Source organism: Prosopis cineraria, unplaced genomic scaffold, assembly GCF_029017545.1.
Source record: "Prosopis cineraria cultivar Desert tree isolate PC_DT_omini unplaced genomic scaffold, ASM2901754v1 PC1, whole genome shotgun sequence".
Taxonomy (NCBI): domain Eukaryota; kingdom Viridiplantae; phylum Streptophyta; class Magnoliopsida; order Fabales; family Fabaceae; genus Prosopis; species Prosopis cineraria.
The window spans coordinates 28,874,107-28,887,510 of record NW_026555332.1 but is presented as its reverse complement, the minus strand read 5'-3'; the positions used below and the strand labels follow the sequence as shown (position 1 = coordinate 28,887,510).

Below are 13,404 nucleotides of genomic sequence, written 5' to 3'. Positions count from 1 at the left end.
AGCTTCAATCATGTCATGTTTCCTAGATAGCTCTTCTTTTAGTGTGGCAATCTTAGACCTTACACCCACATCTTGTGTTGATTTTATCTACTTTTGTGTCCTAAATATTTGTTTATTTTTGTAATATTGAAGTCATAATCCTTAACTCGACTAGGGTGTTCGGGTATCAGGTGTTTGGGATTACCCAATGCCTTGCCCATATATCATTATCAGATATGCCACTTTTTTCAATCTCAGCCTGTGCAATATATAGTGAGAAGGTTAAGTTAATTGATTGATGAGAAAAAAATGACAATATCAATAATGTCAAGGCTAGTAATGTACCTACACATTTATCAACAAGCTCCTAAACATATTTATTATAACATCCCGAATTTCTAATCTTGCATTAATAAGTTATTAAGGAATGAATTAGTAATTTAATGCGAGATTAGAATTTTGGATAGTGAAGTGTTATTTCAACTCATTGGGATGTCGTATGAACAAATTTAAGTAGGAGAATGGCTTAGTGAAGCGGAGCGTGTGAATATAGTGAGGATTTCCTTTATTGTGCCATGCGCCGCAGTTGAGGATGGATGCACCAGGGCATATGATACAAAAACTTGATAAAATGAGACATGTTTGCTCATGAAAAATAGAAGGAGAGATAGAGTTAGAGGGGTTAGGTGTGGAGAAGGAGCCAATCTCTGCTAAGGCAAGTGATTCTAGGAAAAAGGATGACATTTCTAACTTGTTATTTATCGAGTAAGTCTCGTACTGCCTTAACCTTCAATTCTGCCTTATTTTCTCTTAGTCTAAACCATTGAGAAATTGAATTTAATAGATTTAAGGAGTTGATTTCTTACCTTATAGTAATAGAAAGGTCCTTTAAGACCAAACTAGTACTTTGTGACTAGTTTGAGTCTAAACGGTAAAGTTTTAAAGCTATAGGTATAATTTGACCTAATCTAGATAGAGACTAGTGAGAGAAAATTTATTTGTGAGGGAGTTAATGTATGTCGTGAGTGGTAATTGGCTATAGCGTGTGTGAATGAATATGGATAGAGGAAATGATAGTGATTAGGTGCTTCATTATTGTAATTGGCAGTTTTAGTCAATAGAATAATTGATTTTAGGTGCCTAAATTGTGTAGATTCTTGCGTACGATGAGTTAAATAGTGAAACAAACTCGAGTGGGGTTGTAAAACACAGGTAACCCTTTCTATTAGATAGAAGGGTTAAGGTAACCATATAGTTTATTATGTTTACTAACTACTATAACTGTGTAGAAGTAAACATGAAATGGTGAATTTGGTTGTTTTATGAGTTTTTATGATGATTTAGCACTTGAAAATGATTTTTACCATGAAATTTAATTTATGGAATAAAAGTTGATGATTTCTAACTTTGTATGATATATATATACATATATATATATACACACACATATATACATATATATGTATGTATGTATGTATGTATGTATGTGTGTAGTTAATTTATGGAAAAGTGGTGAGACATGTGTGAAAAGCATGATCATTAAGGGTAGGAGTTTACCCAAGGTATATGTGAATGTGTGTGTGTGAAGATGTTAGAGAACAAATCGATATGGTCAGGTTGGCACCATAGGACATCTGGTGCAGTATTATATGGGCTGGTACTATAGGTAATCTAGTATAGCATTATATTAGGACAGTTACCATGGGACATTTGGGCAGTCTGGCAACTCCTTAGTGCCTGTTAGGGTGCGGTTAGGAGTCAACGATGCCTCTATCACAAGTGTGTGAAATGAGAGAAACCATAGTCTATAGGTGGGATAGATTACCTTTGGCCAGGTGTTTCTACCATCGAAAGTGTGCTCGGGTCAATGAGTGATTGATTTAATAGAGCCTATGGTTTCATGTTGGGGAGCTTTGGAGGATCGGTGGATAGATGATCATGCTAGTGTGTGAAAGTGATTTATATAAGAAAGTTAAGAATTAAGCTATGTTATGATAAATAAATATGCTATACTTTATTGTTATTACTTTAACATGGTTATCTATGCTAATAGACATTAAATGAACTATATTGATTATTGAAATTTTGATCTCACCTGTGGTTATTTATATTTTTAAGTTCTGGTTGTTGTAGTGCTAAAGGGAAAGATTTAGGCCGAGAATAATGAATTTCTCGATACAGCCTTGTAAGAATTAGTGTAATAAATTTGTATATAAGTAGTGGTAAATGTGTATATAAGTTGTCATGGGATTTAGTGTATGTGCATAATGTTGTGATTATTGCACATTTGATGATTTTGGTTCCTTAGCCTACTGTGTGTATGAGTATATATGATAAATTGATAGTGTGGGTTAGTGAACAGATAATAATGCATGTGAATATGACAAATGTGTGATATGTATGTGAAATTTGCCATATGTATGAATGAGATTGAGAAGTGAGAATTGGCCTAGGACTATGTGGTTTAGGTGGTTTACAAGCCAATTGTGTGTATGCATGTTATATTATGTACATAATTACTCAATTAAGTGTATATGGTCTATTTGGATGTGGTCAAGGCCTTAGAAATGACTAATAACATATGGTTTTGATTTGAGATGATCAAGTAGCAAATTTTAATTTAAAATAGTCAAAATACACTTAGGTGTCTAATTTTAAACAAAATATTAGATTGAAATGAAACAAGTGTGATTAGTTAGATTTTGAAACAAGCGCGTGAGCACTTGAATCACCCCAATCTGAAATCGGATGCTAAAATGGCATACTTTCAAAGTTTGTATCAGAATCTAAAATTTAATAGTAGATTTTGATATATGTGCCATAGTGCATGTGCTAACAAAGGACCACATGCCACAGTGCATGGCATAGAGAGTGATGTTAAGGTCTCTATGCCACATACTATGGTGCATGGGCCTTGATTTAGCTTAAATTGGTTGATACGAATATGTTTTCTTGTTGACTTTGATACGCTGAGGTGTAATGCTTCTATTGTATAGTATTTTGTAGTTTGAGCATTTTTATGAAAAGATTTTCAAATGATTATTTTAGGATCCCATGCTTCTAAATAAATGATTTTATAATGATTAGTAGAATTAGTGAAGGGTTGTATGGTAATGTTAGTAGGGGCATTACATTTATCAACAATATTTCCTTCTTTATTGGTTCGGCCTTCTATGAATAGTTTGTGATGTAAAACAGAACTTACTCCTGAACTCTCTTGCTCGATCTATGAATTTAAATAAAGTTGAATACCAATATTGTGCATATCTATGAAATAAGCTAAAATTATATAGCATAAGTATTATGTACCATTTGTTGCTAAATTCCTACATATCATAAGAGCCCCTTCTTATAAGGGTATAGATCTTTCTCATACAACTCTTTCTTTTTGTTGTCAATTCTTGTGGAAAATACAAAGAATCATATCAATAAATGTAAATATATTAACACTAAAAAAATTAATTCATCACATTTTTCTTACCTAAAATTGTCCCTTGAAATGTTGGGCAACAGATTCAACCCATTGTTCTTGTGAAACTAATGCCTTTATTAATTTGGGTCTTTAGTACTAGTGATCTCACCCAATTTCTTAATATATTTCACTCCCACAAAATATGAAAATGTCTGCATTGCCTTTGTAGCTTGTTGGATGACAAATTTCATCCGACTAGCATCAATTGCAAATGTTGCTTGTAAACGAAGACAATTAATTAGATTTTTGGTCAATTAATTTTAATTAATTACAATGATTGCAAGTAGAGTATTTTGCCTCTACTTTCTCCAAATGTAACTCTTCATTACTGCAATAACATTGTTCCAATGCCGAATTATAATGGGCACATTTACTTTTTCCATAACCCCAATGTAGTTGATTAATTTATTTATATTAGTCTTGATAGGTTGACCTTTGTAATTCCATTTGACTTCATATTTCTATTCAGCAGTCCTTCTCCTATTCACCTAAGCTATCAATGTCAATCCTCTTGTTACTTGATTTTCTTTTTGTTGAATTTACTGGTCATTCGTGTTAATGCTAGGATTAGTATTGCTAGGTTTGTTGAGATCGGCACTCCTTTGAGAATCCATTTACCTACAAAAGTAGGAAAAACAAAATAAATAATAAGTAACAATATAGAAAAATAAGGCATATAATAAGTAACTGTAATATAGAAAATTAAAGTACACAAAACAAGCAACCTACATGTTTAAGTTGTTTTTTTTTCTTTTTCTTATGTGTTCCTTATGTTTTCTCTCCTTCTTTGCTCCAATTCCTTTATTTTTTTAAAATCTAAATACCTTCATTGTGATCATTTCTTATTAAAAAGGCTTCATCTTAAATGAAGTAGTTTTCAAATGATGTCCCCACAAATAGATCATTTTCAACTGTATAATTATTCATATCTTCATTATTTTATTGCTTAGTAAAATAATGGACCAACTTACTTTAACTAGATCAGGAATAAAGTCTTGTGAAGCAAAAATAAAAGGCTCATATTTATAACCTTCTCTATTAAGATCCACCATTAAGAATCCCAAGTTATCAAATTTGAGACTATTTTTTTCATCAACCTACTTACAACCAAAAATTAAAACTTGAAATTTGATGTAATGTAACTCCTAGATATGCTCAATTACCCCAAAGTATGACATTTTTGCATATAAAGGATTTTTTTAGTATTAGATATATGCAATGCATGGGCTATAAGAGTTATACCACTATTTTGCATTCTTCATCCCATGTTTTAATCTCATTAAATGTGTCCCTTCTTTACAAATAGGACATTCGAGTTTTCCTTTGATACTACACCCTGATAAATTACCATATGTTGGAAAATCATTGATTGAACTAAACAACAATGCTTTCAAATTGAACCTTTCTTCTTTGTATTCATCACTCACCTCAAAACCATTCTGCCATAACAATTTCATATCCTCAATTAAAGGAGCCAAATATATGTCTATATCATTCTAAAGTCAGGGTAATCGAGATAATTTTTTTTCCATTGAAAAAAGTTAGCTAGATGTCGAAGCTTCCCATCTTTGATTTGTTCATCTGCATGCCATGTCAAAATTTTCACATCTTCTACACTACTATATAGGCATCTAAATCTATGTACAATAGGAAAGTACTATAATGCCTTCTTTAGACTCTTCTCGTTCTCTTTGTAGCATGAGGCATTACATTTAGGACACTTTATTAATTATGCATATTGTAACATCCTAAATTTCTAATCCTATATTAATGATTGATTAGAAGTTGAATTAGTAATTTAATGTAGGATTAGAGTTTTGTATAGTGAATTAATATTTTAACCTATTAGGATGATATTTGAACAGATGCAAGCAGAAAAGCAAAATCATGAAGCAGAGCATGTGAGCATAGTGAGGATTTTCCTCACTGTGTCATGCGCCATAGTGGGGGATAGATGCACTGCAGCACATGGTATAGAACTTTGATTAATAAAGATATGTCCAACTTATGAAAGACAGAAGGGAGAATAAGAGGGAGTAGTTCAGGCATGGAAAAGAGTAGGGAATGTGTTAGGGCAAGTGAAATTAGAAGCAAGACAATGTTTTTGACCTATTACTTATCAAATAATCTTGTACTGCCTAAACCTCCGATTCTACCCTACTTTCTCTTAGTTTTAACTATTGAGAAATTGAAATTAGGAGTTTTAATGAGTTGATTTCTTATTCTATAGTCATAGAAAGGCTGTCTAAAACTATACTAGTACTTTATGACTAGTTTGAGTTGGAACGATAAAGCTTTGAAGCTGTAGGCAATATTTACCCTAATCTAGAGAGTAGTGAGAGAAATTTGGCTAGAAAAGGTTAAAGCTTGTAATTAGGGTTAATCAATGGTAATACATCTAACCGAGTGTAAATTATGGAAATGATAGCAATTGGAAGGTTAATTGTGATAATTGGCACTTTTTATCAATAGTGAAATTGACTTTGAATGCCAATTTATATAGATTCTAGTGTGTGACGAGTAGATAAGCTGAAAGAGATTCGAGTAAGAAAGTTACATGGGTAAACCTTTCTATCAGACAGAAGGGTTAAGGCAACCATATAGTTTATTATATTTATTAACTATTATAACTATGTAGAAGTAAATATAAAATGAGAAAATTGATGTTTTATGAGTTTTATGCATGATTTGTTATTGAAAATGGTTTTAGTAGGAACATTGGTTTGTGAAATTAAATCTGAAAGGTTAATTGATTTAAATTGATATATGTATTTGTTATGACATTTTATACTATGGAAATGTGAAGGAAAGTAGTGATAATTATGAAAAAAGCATGATCATAGGGAGTGGGAGTTCACCCAAGATATGTGGGGATGTGTGTGTGTGGAGAAGTGAGTGAAAAATCCATATGATTAGGCTGGCATAATGGGATATCTGGTGTAGCATCATATAGGTTGTTACCATAGGTAATACAGTACAACATATTATAAGACTATTATCATAAGACATTCGGGTAGTCTGACAACTCTCTAGTACCTGTTAGGGTGCGATTAGGAGTTAACAACACTTCTATCACAAGTATGTGAAGAGGGAAACCATAATCTATAGGTGAGTTAGATTACCTTTGGCCAGGTATTTCTACCACTCAAAGTGTACTTGGGTCAACAAGTGATTGATCCAAGAAAGCCTATGATTTCGTGTCAGGGAGCATTGGAGGTTTGGTGGCTAGATGATCATGCTAGTGTGTATATGTGTGGAATTCCTTTGAAAAGATGAAATTTTCTCATACTTTACTATATATTTGATATTACTTTAGTTTTATTTCTTTGACATGGTTATTTATGATAATAAGTATTAAATTGAATTTGTAGACTGTTAGCTACGAATATGTATAAGTTGCTATAGGATTCAGTATGTGTGCATAAAATTGTGTTTATAGTAAATGTTGTGTTTTAGTGATTTTGTGCTCTTTAGTCCTTTGTAAATGCGTGAATGATAAAACGATTGAATGGGCTAGTGGACGATTGTATCTATGTGAATATGTGATGCTTGAAGGTGATGGATGGTGATTTGGCCTTGTATTAGATTAAAGAAATGAAAATTTGATTTGGCCAAAAAGTGTGAAATGGGCAGTTTACAGGCCAAATATATGTATGTGAGTTATATTGTGCATGTGTATCGTCAATTAGGTGTGTATTGTCTACTTAGACATGGTCAAGGCCCAAAAAGTGGCTAATGATATTTGATTTCCAATTGAGACACTTAAGTGACAAAATTTTGACAATAAACAATCAAAATACTTTGTGTGTCTAATTTTTAATAAAAATATCGGATTAAGATGAAACTAGTGTCATTAGTTAGATTTTCAAATAAGCTTCATGTGGGTGCTTGAATCACCCTAATTAGACATTGGATGTGGAAATGGCGCACATCTAAATTTAGCATCAGAAACTACAGAAATAACAGCAATTTCAGGGGGGTGTATGTGTGTTACAACGCATGTAGCTGCATGCCGTGGCATATGGCATAGAGCGAATGACTGTGATCTCTGTGCCACATATTACAGCACATGTCACATGAGTCGTGGCACATAGTGCCAAATTTCACTTTGTTTTCTTGTGTTGCATATGTTCTCTTGATCTTTAATGTACTTAGGCCAAATGCTTCCGCTATGTATGGGGTTTTATAACCCGAGTGATTTATAAAAGGATTTTCTAAATTTTTTTTCTTGGGATCCCAAGGTTTTTAAAGTTTTTTAAAAAAATGATTTTTGAATTGATTAGGATTGATTGTAGTGGAGTATATGGTGATGTCAGTAAGGGCATTACAGTTAAGTTAGTATCAGTTTCTCGAGTTTTGAGATCTGGTCTTTCTTATTGCTTGTTGCATTCATCCTAGCTTTTGGCAACTTATATATTGTTTATTGCACCTATTCTTTCCCCTTTTGCTTAACTTTCCTTATTTTATCCTTAGGAGGGGAGAAAATGAGAAGAAGAGGTACTTGAGCTTCATGTAGCACTCGAGTATCATGGCGTCTTGTAGAGGATGAATCTGTGCCTGAGGTTCAATCGAATGTGCCTCAACAAGCTGATAGAAGAGATGGCTTATTAGAAGAGCTAAGAGATATGATGATTGACATTTGATAGATAGTGTGAGATCATAATGTTTTATTGAGGGGAAGAGATCAAGCGAAAGAAAGAGAAGCTCAAGAGAGGCCAATATCAAAAGAAGCTCATAGCAAACCTAAGCCGCCTTAAGCTTCAAGTAGTAGACAAACTATGGGAGTTGCTACAGATCTGTCTATCGATCGAGCTTGGAAAATATATGTGAGGTTCAATCCACCTACATTTGACAACAGCATGAGAGAAGGAGAAGCCAATCAGTGGATTGAGCACCTCAAGACAATATTCAAGTTGGTAACCTGCACTTTAGAGTAGAAAGTGACTTTAGCCACGGTCCAGCTAGTCGGAGTAGTTAAGAGATGGTGGGATTCAATGAGGCCATCTAGTGGCGTAAGGTACTCTTGGAAAGAGTTTAAGAGGGTATTCTCTAATTATTATTTTCTGACATCCTTTCGTACGGGAAAAGAGAAGGAGTTCCATGCATTTAAGCAAGGGGACTTGGATGAAGAGGAACTTATCAAGAGATTCAATAATTTATTAGCCTATTCCATGTATCTGTAGTACCACAATGACACGAAGTGGAAGGTAGAGAAATTTTTAGAAAAGATGCATCTAGAATATAGGTAACAGATTACTTTGTTTCGACATCGCTACTTATGAGGATATGTGTCATAAGCTAAGAATAGCTGCGAAGAGAGGTAAGGAAGTAGAGGTTGAGAAGAAGAGGGATAGTATAGGAAGATTTATACTGTCTTTTTGTCCATCAATTGGTGTGTCAAAGAAGCCCATTTACAGCTTGAGCAGTTCTGGAGCTTCAAGGAAGATAGGTTTTTCTAGAGGTTCTCAAACCCAATCAGTGTAAAGAAGGTTAATGTAAAGGAATACTGAGGTCAAAATTGGGCCTCAACAACCTTTAAGGCAACCCTTGAATATACCAACTCCTACCTTTAGCACTGGAAGGTCATCCCAGTGTAGTATTTATGGCAAATTTCATGTGAGGAGATATTGGTCCTGTTTTAAGTATAGGAAGTTGGGTCATATTGCTAAGTATTGTCCTGAAGGTGGAATTGAGACAATAGAGTAGTGATCAATAGTTCTGGGATGAGTATTTACTGTGACTCAAGAAGAGGCTAGGGCATCTCTAAATCTAATTAAAGGTATTATTTCTATCTACGGTAATAGAATAGAAGCATTGTTTGATTAGGGAGCTACACATTCTTTTATCTCTGAAGAATGCGTAGGTAGATTGAAACTAGAGTTGAAAGAGTTTCTTGCATTGATTAAAGTGACGACACCTTCTAGATCCTTGAGTATTACTAGCAAAGCGTGTCATAAAGTTGAGATTGTATTTGAGGATCGAATATCTATGATCAACTTGATTTGCATTCCCCTGAAAGGGATTGATGTGATGGTCTGCATGGATTGGCTAGCAGCTAGTAATGCTATACTAGATTATGTTAGAAAGCTAGTGTCTTTGCTAGTATTATCGGCAGGAACTAGTTCTACTGAGCAGCTCAGATTTTTATCAATTATGCAAGCTGAGAAATTAATCAAAGAAGGGTATGATGATTACATGATGATTTTTGCAGTTAGCAGTGTTTATGATAAGGGTATTGAGAAGATTGGAGTAGTAAGTGAATTTCTTAAGGTATTTTCTGAGAAGATGTCAAGATTACCTTTGAAAAGAGAAGTTGAATTCTTAATAGATTTGGTTCTTGGTACAAAACTAATTTCTAAAGCTCCATGTTCAATGTCACCCTCAGAGTTGAGTGAGTTGAAGAGGCAGATTAAAGATTTGCTTGATAAGGGTTTCATTAAGCCGAGCATATCACCTTAGGGTTTGTCGATGTTATTTGTGAGAAAGAAGGATGGCAGTTTGCAACTGTACATTGACTATCGACAGTTGAACAAGGTGAGGATGAAGAATAAGTACCTTTTGCCCAGGATCAATGATTTGTTAGATTAGCTGATTGGAGCCTCAGTCTTTTCCAAGATTGACTTGAGGTCAGGGTACCATCAGTTAAGGGTCTCTAAGAAAGATATACCTAAGATGGCCTTTTGTATGCGTTATGGGCATTATGAGTTCCTTGTCATGCCATTTGGTCTAACCAATGCACTTGCAGTTTTCATGGATTACATGAACTGTATTTTTATGATCATATTTAGACTAATTTGTTGTGGTTTTCATTGATGACATTTTAGTGTATTCGGAAGATGAGGAGCAACATGCTAAACATCTCAGGATTGTCGTTTAGATTCTGAAAGAGAATAAGCTATATGCCAAGCTCAGTAAATGTAAGTTTTAGCTAAGGGAGGTTAGATTTCTAGGCTATGTGGTATCAGTAGATGAGATTTCTATTAATCCATATAAAATTGATGTTGTGTTGAAATGGGGGCGACCTAGCTCAGTTAAAAAGATTTAAAATTTTCTAGGATTAGTTAGATATTATCGAAGGTTTATCTAAGGTTTCTCTTAGATTGCTTCTCCGTTGATGAAATTGACTCGAAAAGATCAATCTTTTGTTTAGGATGATAGGTGTGAGACTTCATTTTAGAAGCTGATACATTGAGCAAGAGGACGCTACATATAGCTAGTTTAATGGTCCGAGAGCATAATCTAATGGAGTCTTTTATTGATTCTTAATAAGATGCACCATTGAAAGCTTTAGTTAGTGCCTATACTATTGTGATCAGTAGTGATTTTTGAAAAGAGATGACAATGATGCATCTGGAAGATGAGTACCTTCTTATGATTCGAGAAGATGTTGAGTCAAATTTGTTTAAGGATTTTAGCTTTAATGATGATGGATTCATAGTTTACTAGGATAGAATTTGTGTGCCTAGTAATACAAATTTGACAAAAGTGATTTTGAATGAAGCATACTACAATAAGTATACTATTCACTTGTGAGCTACGAAGATGTACTAAGATGTGAAGTGTTATTGATAGTGGCCACGAATGAAGAGGGATGTGATTGAGTTTGTAGCAAGGTACATGACTTGTCAGAAAGTGAAGATCGAGCATCATAGGTCAATTGGGACACTACAGCCACTAGAGATACCTAAGTGGAAATGGAATAGTATTTTTATAGATTTCATCTCCAGATTGCCAAGAACTCAATTAGGGCATGATGTTATTTTGGTGATTGTAGATTAATTGATGAAGTCAACTCACTTTCTAGCTATCAGGATCAGTGATTCTCTTGAGAAGTTAATTGAGATCTATATCTGTGAATTGTGTGTTTGCATGGAGTGCCTAAGGATATAGTCTTTGATCAAGACCCAAGATTCACATCTAGGTTTTGGGGAGCGTTACAGAGAGCCATGAGTACTACATTAAAGTTTAGTACCGCTTACCATCCTTAGACTGATGGGCAAACTGATCGAACTATTCAGACTCTAGAGGATATGCTTTGATTGTGTGTGCTAGAGTTGCATGGTAGCTGGGATAACTACTTACCATTGGCTGAGTTTGTATATAATAATAGCTATCATTCCAGTATTCAGATGGCACCACATGAAGCTCTATATGGAAGAAAGTGTATATAGCCATTATGTTGGACTGAGCTGAGTGAAAAAAACATAGTAGGACCTAATGTTGTGGACCAGACTACTCAAAAGATCGAGTTGATATAACAGAAGCTGTTGATAACTTAAAGTAGGCAAAAGAGTTATGCTGGTCGAAGAAGAAGACCATTAGAGTTTCTGGTAGGTGATCATATGTTTCTAAAAGTTACGCCAATAATGAGAATTAGGAGGTCAATTAGAGCCAAGAAATTGACTCCTAGATTCATGGGTCTGTTTAAAGTTTTAGGGAGAATCAGGCCTGTTTCATATCAAATTGCCTTACCTCCATAATTATCTGGAATTTATAATATATTTCACATGTCTCAACTCAAGAAATACCAGCCAGATCCTTCCTATGTGATTGATCTTGAAGAGGTGGAGTTACAAGAGAATATGATATATAGAGCATAACCAAAGTGGATAGTAGATGTAAAGGATAAGTAGCTGAGAAATAAAACTATTTTGCTAGTGAAAGTGTTTTGGAAGGATATGACTCCTAGTGATGCGACCTAGGAGACAAAAGCTAAGATGAGGTAGTTATATCCTCAGTTGTTCCCTTAGGTATGTGTGTATCAATGATTGTTTTAATTTTGGGGGCAAAATTCTTAAAAGGAGGGAAGAACTATAACATCCTAAATTTCTAATCCTGTATTAATGATTGATTATAAGTTGAATTAGTAATTTAATATGGGATTAGGGTTTTGTAAAATGAAGTAATATTTTAACCTATTGGGATGATATATAAACATATGTGAGCAGAAGAGCGGATTCCTGAAGCAAAGTGTGTGAGCATAGTAAGGATTTCCCTCACTATGTCACACGCCACGATGGGGGATAGATTCACCACGGTGTATGGTACAGAACTTTACTTAATAAGGACGTGTCTAGCTCATGAAAGATAAAAGGGAGAACAATAGGGAGTGGTTCAAGCATAGAGAAAAGTAGGGGATGTGCTAGGGCAAGCAAAATTAGAAGCAAGGAGGACATTTTTGACTTATAACTTATAAGGTAAGTCTCGTACTACCTTAATATCTGATTCTACCTTATTTTCTCTTAGTTTTAACTACTGAGAGATTGAATTCAAGAGTTTTAAGGAGTTGATTTCTTATTCTATAGTAATAGAAAGGTTCTTCGAAACTAAACTAATACTTTGTGACTGATCTGAGTTGGAACGATAAAGCGTTGAAGCTGTAAGCAAGATTTTCACTAATCTAGAGAGAGAGTAGTTAGATAAATTTAGCTAGAAAAGGTTAAAGTTTGTAATGAGGGGTAATTAGTGGTAACACGCGTAATCAAGTATAAATTGTGGAAATGATAGTGATTGGGAGGTTAATTGTGATATATAGTACTTTTTGTCAATAGTGAAATTGACTTTGAATGTCAATTTTATGTAGATTCTAGTATGTGACAGGTAGATAAGCGAAAAGAGATTCGAGTAAGGAAGTTACATGGGTAAAGCTTTCTATCGGACAGAAGGGTTAAGGTAACCATATAGTTTATTATGTTTATTAACTGTTATAAATATGTAGAAGTAAATATAAAATGAGAAAATTGATGTTTTATGAGTTTTATGCATGATTTGTTATTGAAAATGGTTTTAGTAGGAACATTGGTTTGTGAAATTAAATTTGAAAGCTTAATTGATTTAAATTGATATATGTATATGTTATGACATTGTATACTATGGAAATATGAAGGAAAGTAGTGATAATTGTGAAAAGAGCATGATCATAGGGGGTGGGAGTTCACCTAGGATATATAAGG

The 13,404-nt window shown here is 34.0% G+C and overlaps 1 protein-coding gene across 1 annotated transcript; it reads left to right on the top strand.

The window, feature by feature from the left end:
* Positions 1-8,737: 8,737 nt before the first annotated feature.
* LOC129286561 (uncharacterized) lies at positions 8,738-9,910 on the top strand. Its single transcript, XM_054922539.1, has 2 exons — positions 8,738-8,912; positions 9,306-9,910. Exons 1-2 carry the CDS (start codon positions 8,738-8,740, stop codon positions 9,908-9,910), a joined length of 780 nt encoding a protein of 259 aa, XP_054778514.1.
* Positions 9,911-13,404: the final 3,494 nt, after the last annotated feature.

Coding starts and splice junctions, on each gene's coding strand:
- LOC129286561 (XM_054922539.1), top strand. CDS start 8,738: ATGTGTCATAAGCTAAGAATAGCTGCGAAGAGAGGTAAGGAAGTAGAG. Junction 8,913..9,305: donor GAAGATAGGTTTTTCTAGAG/GTTCTCAAACCC, acceptor TTATCTCTGAAG/AATGCGTAGGTAGATTGAAA.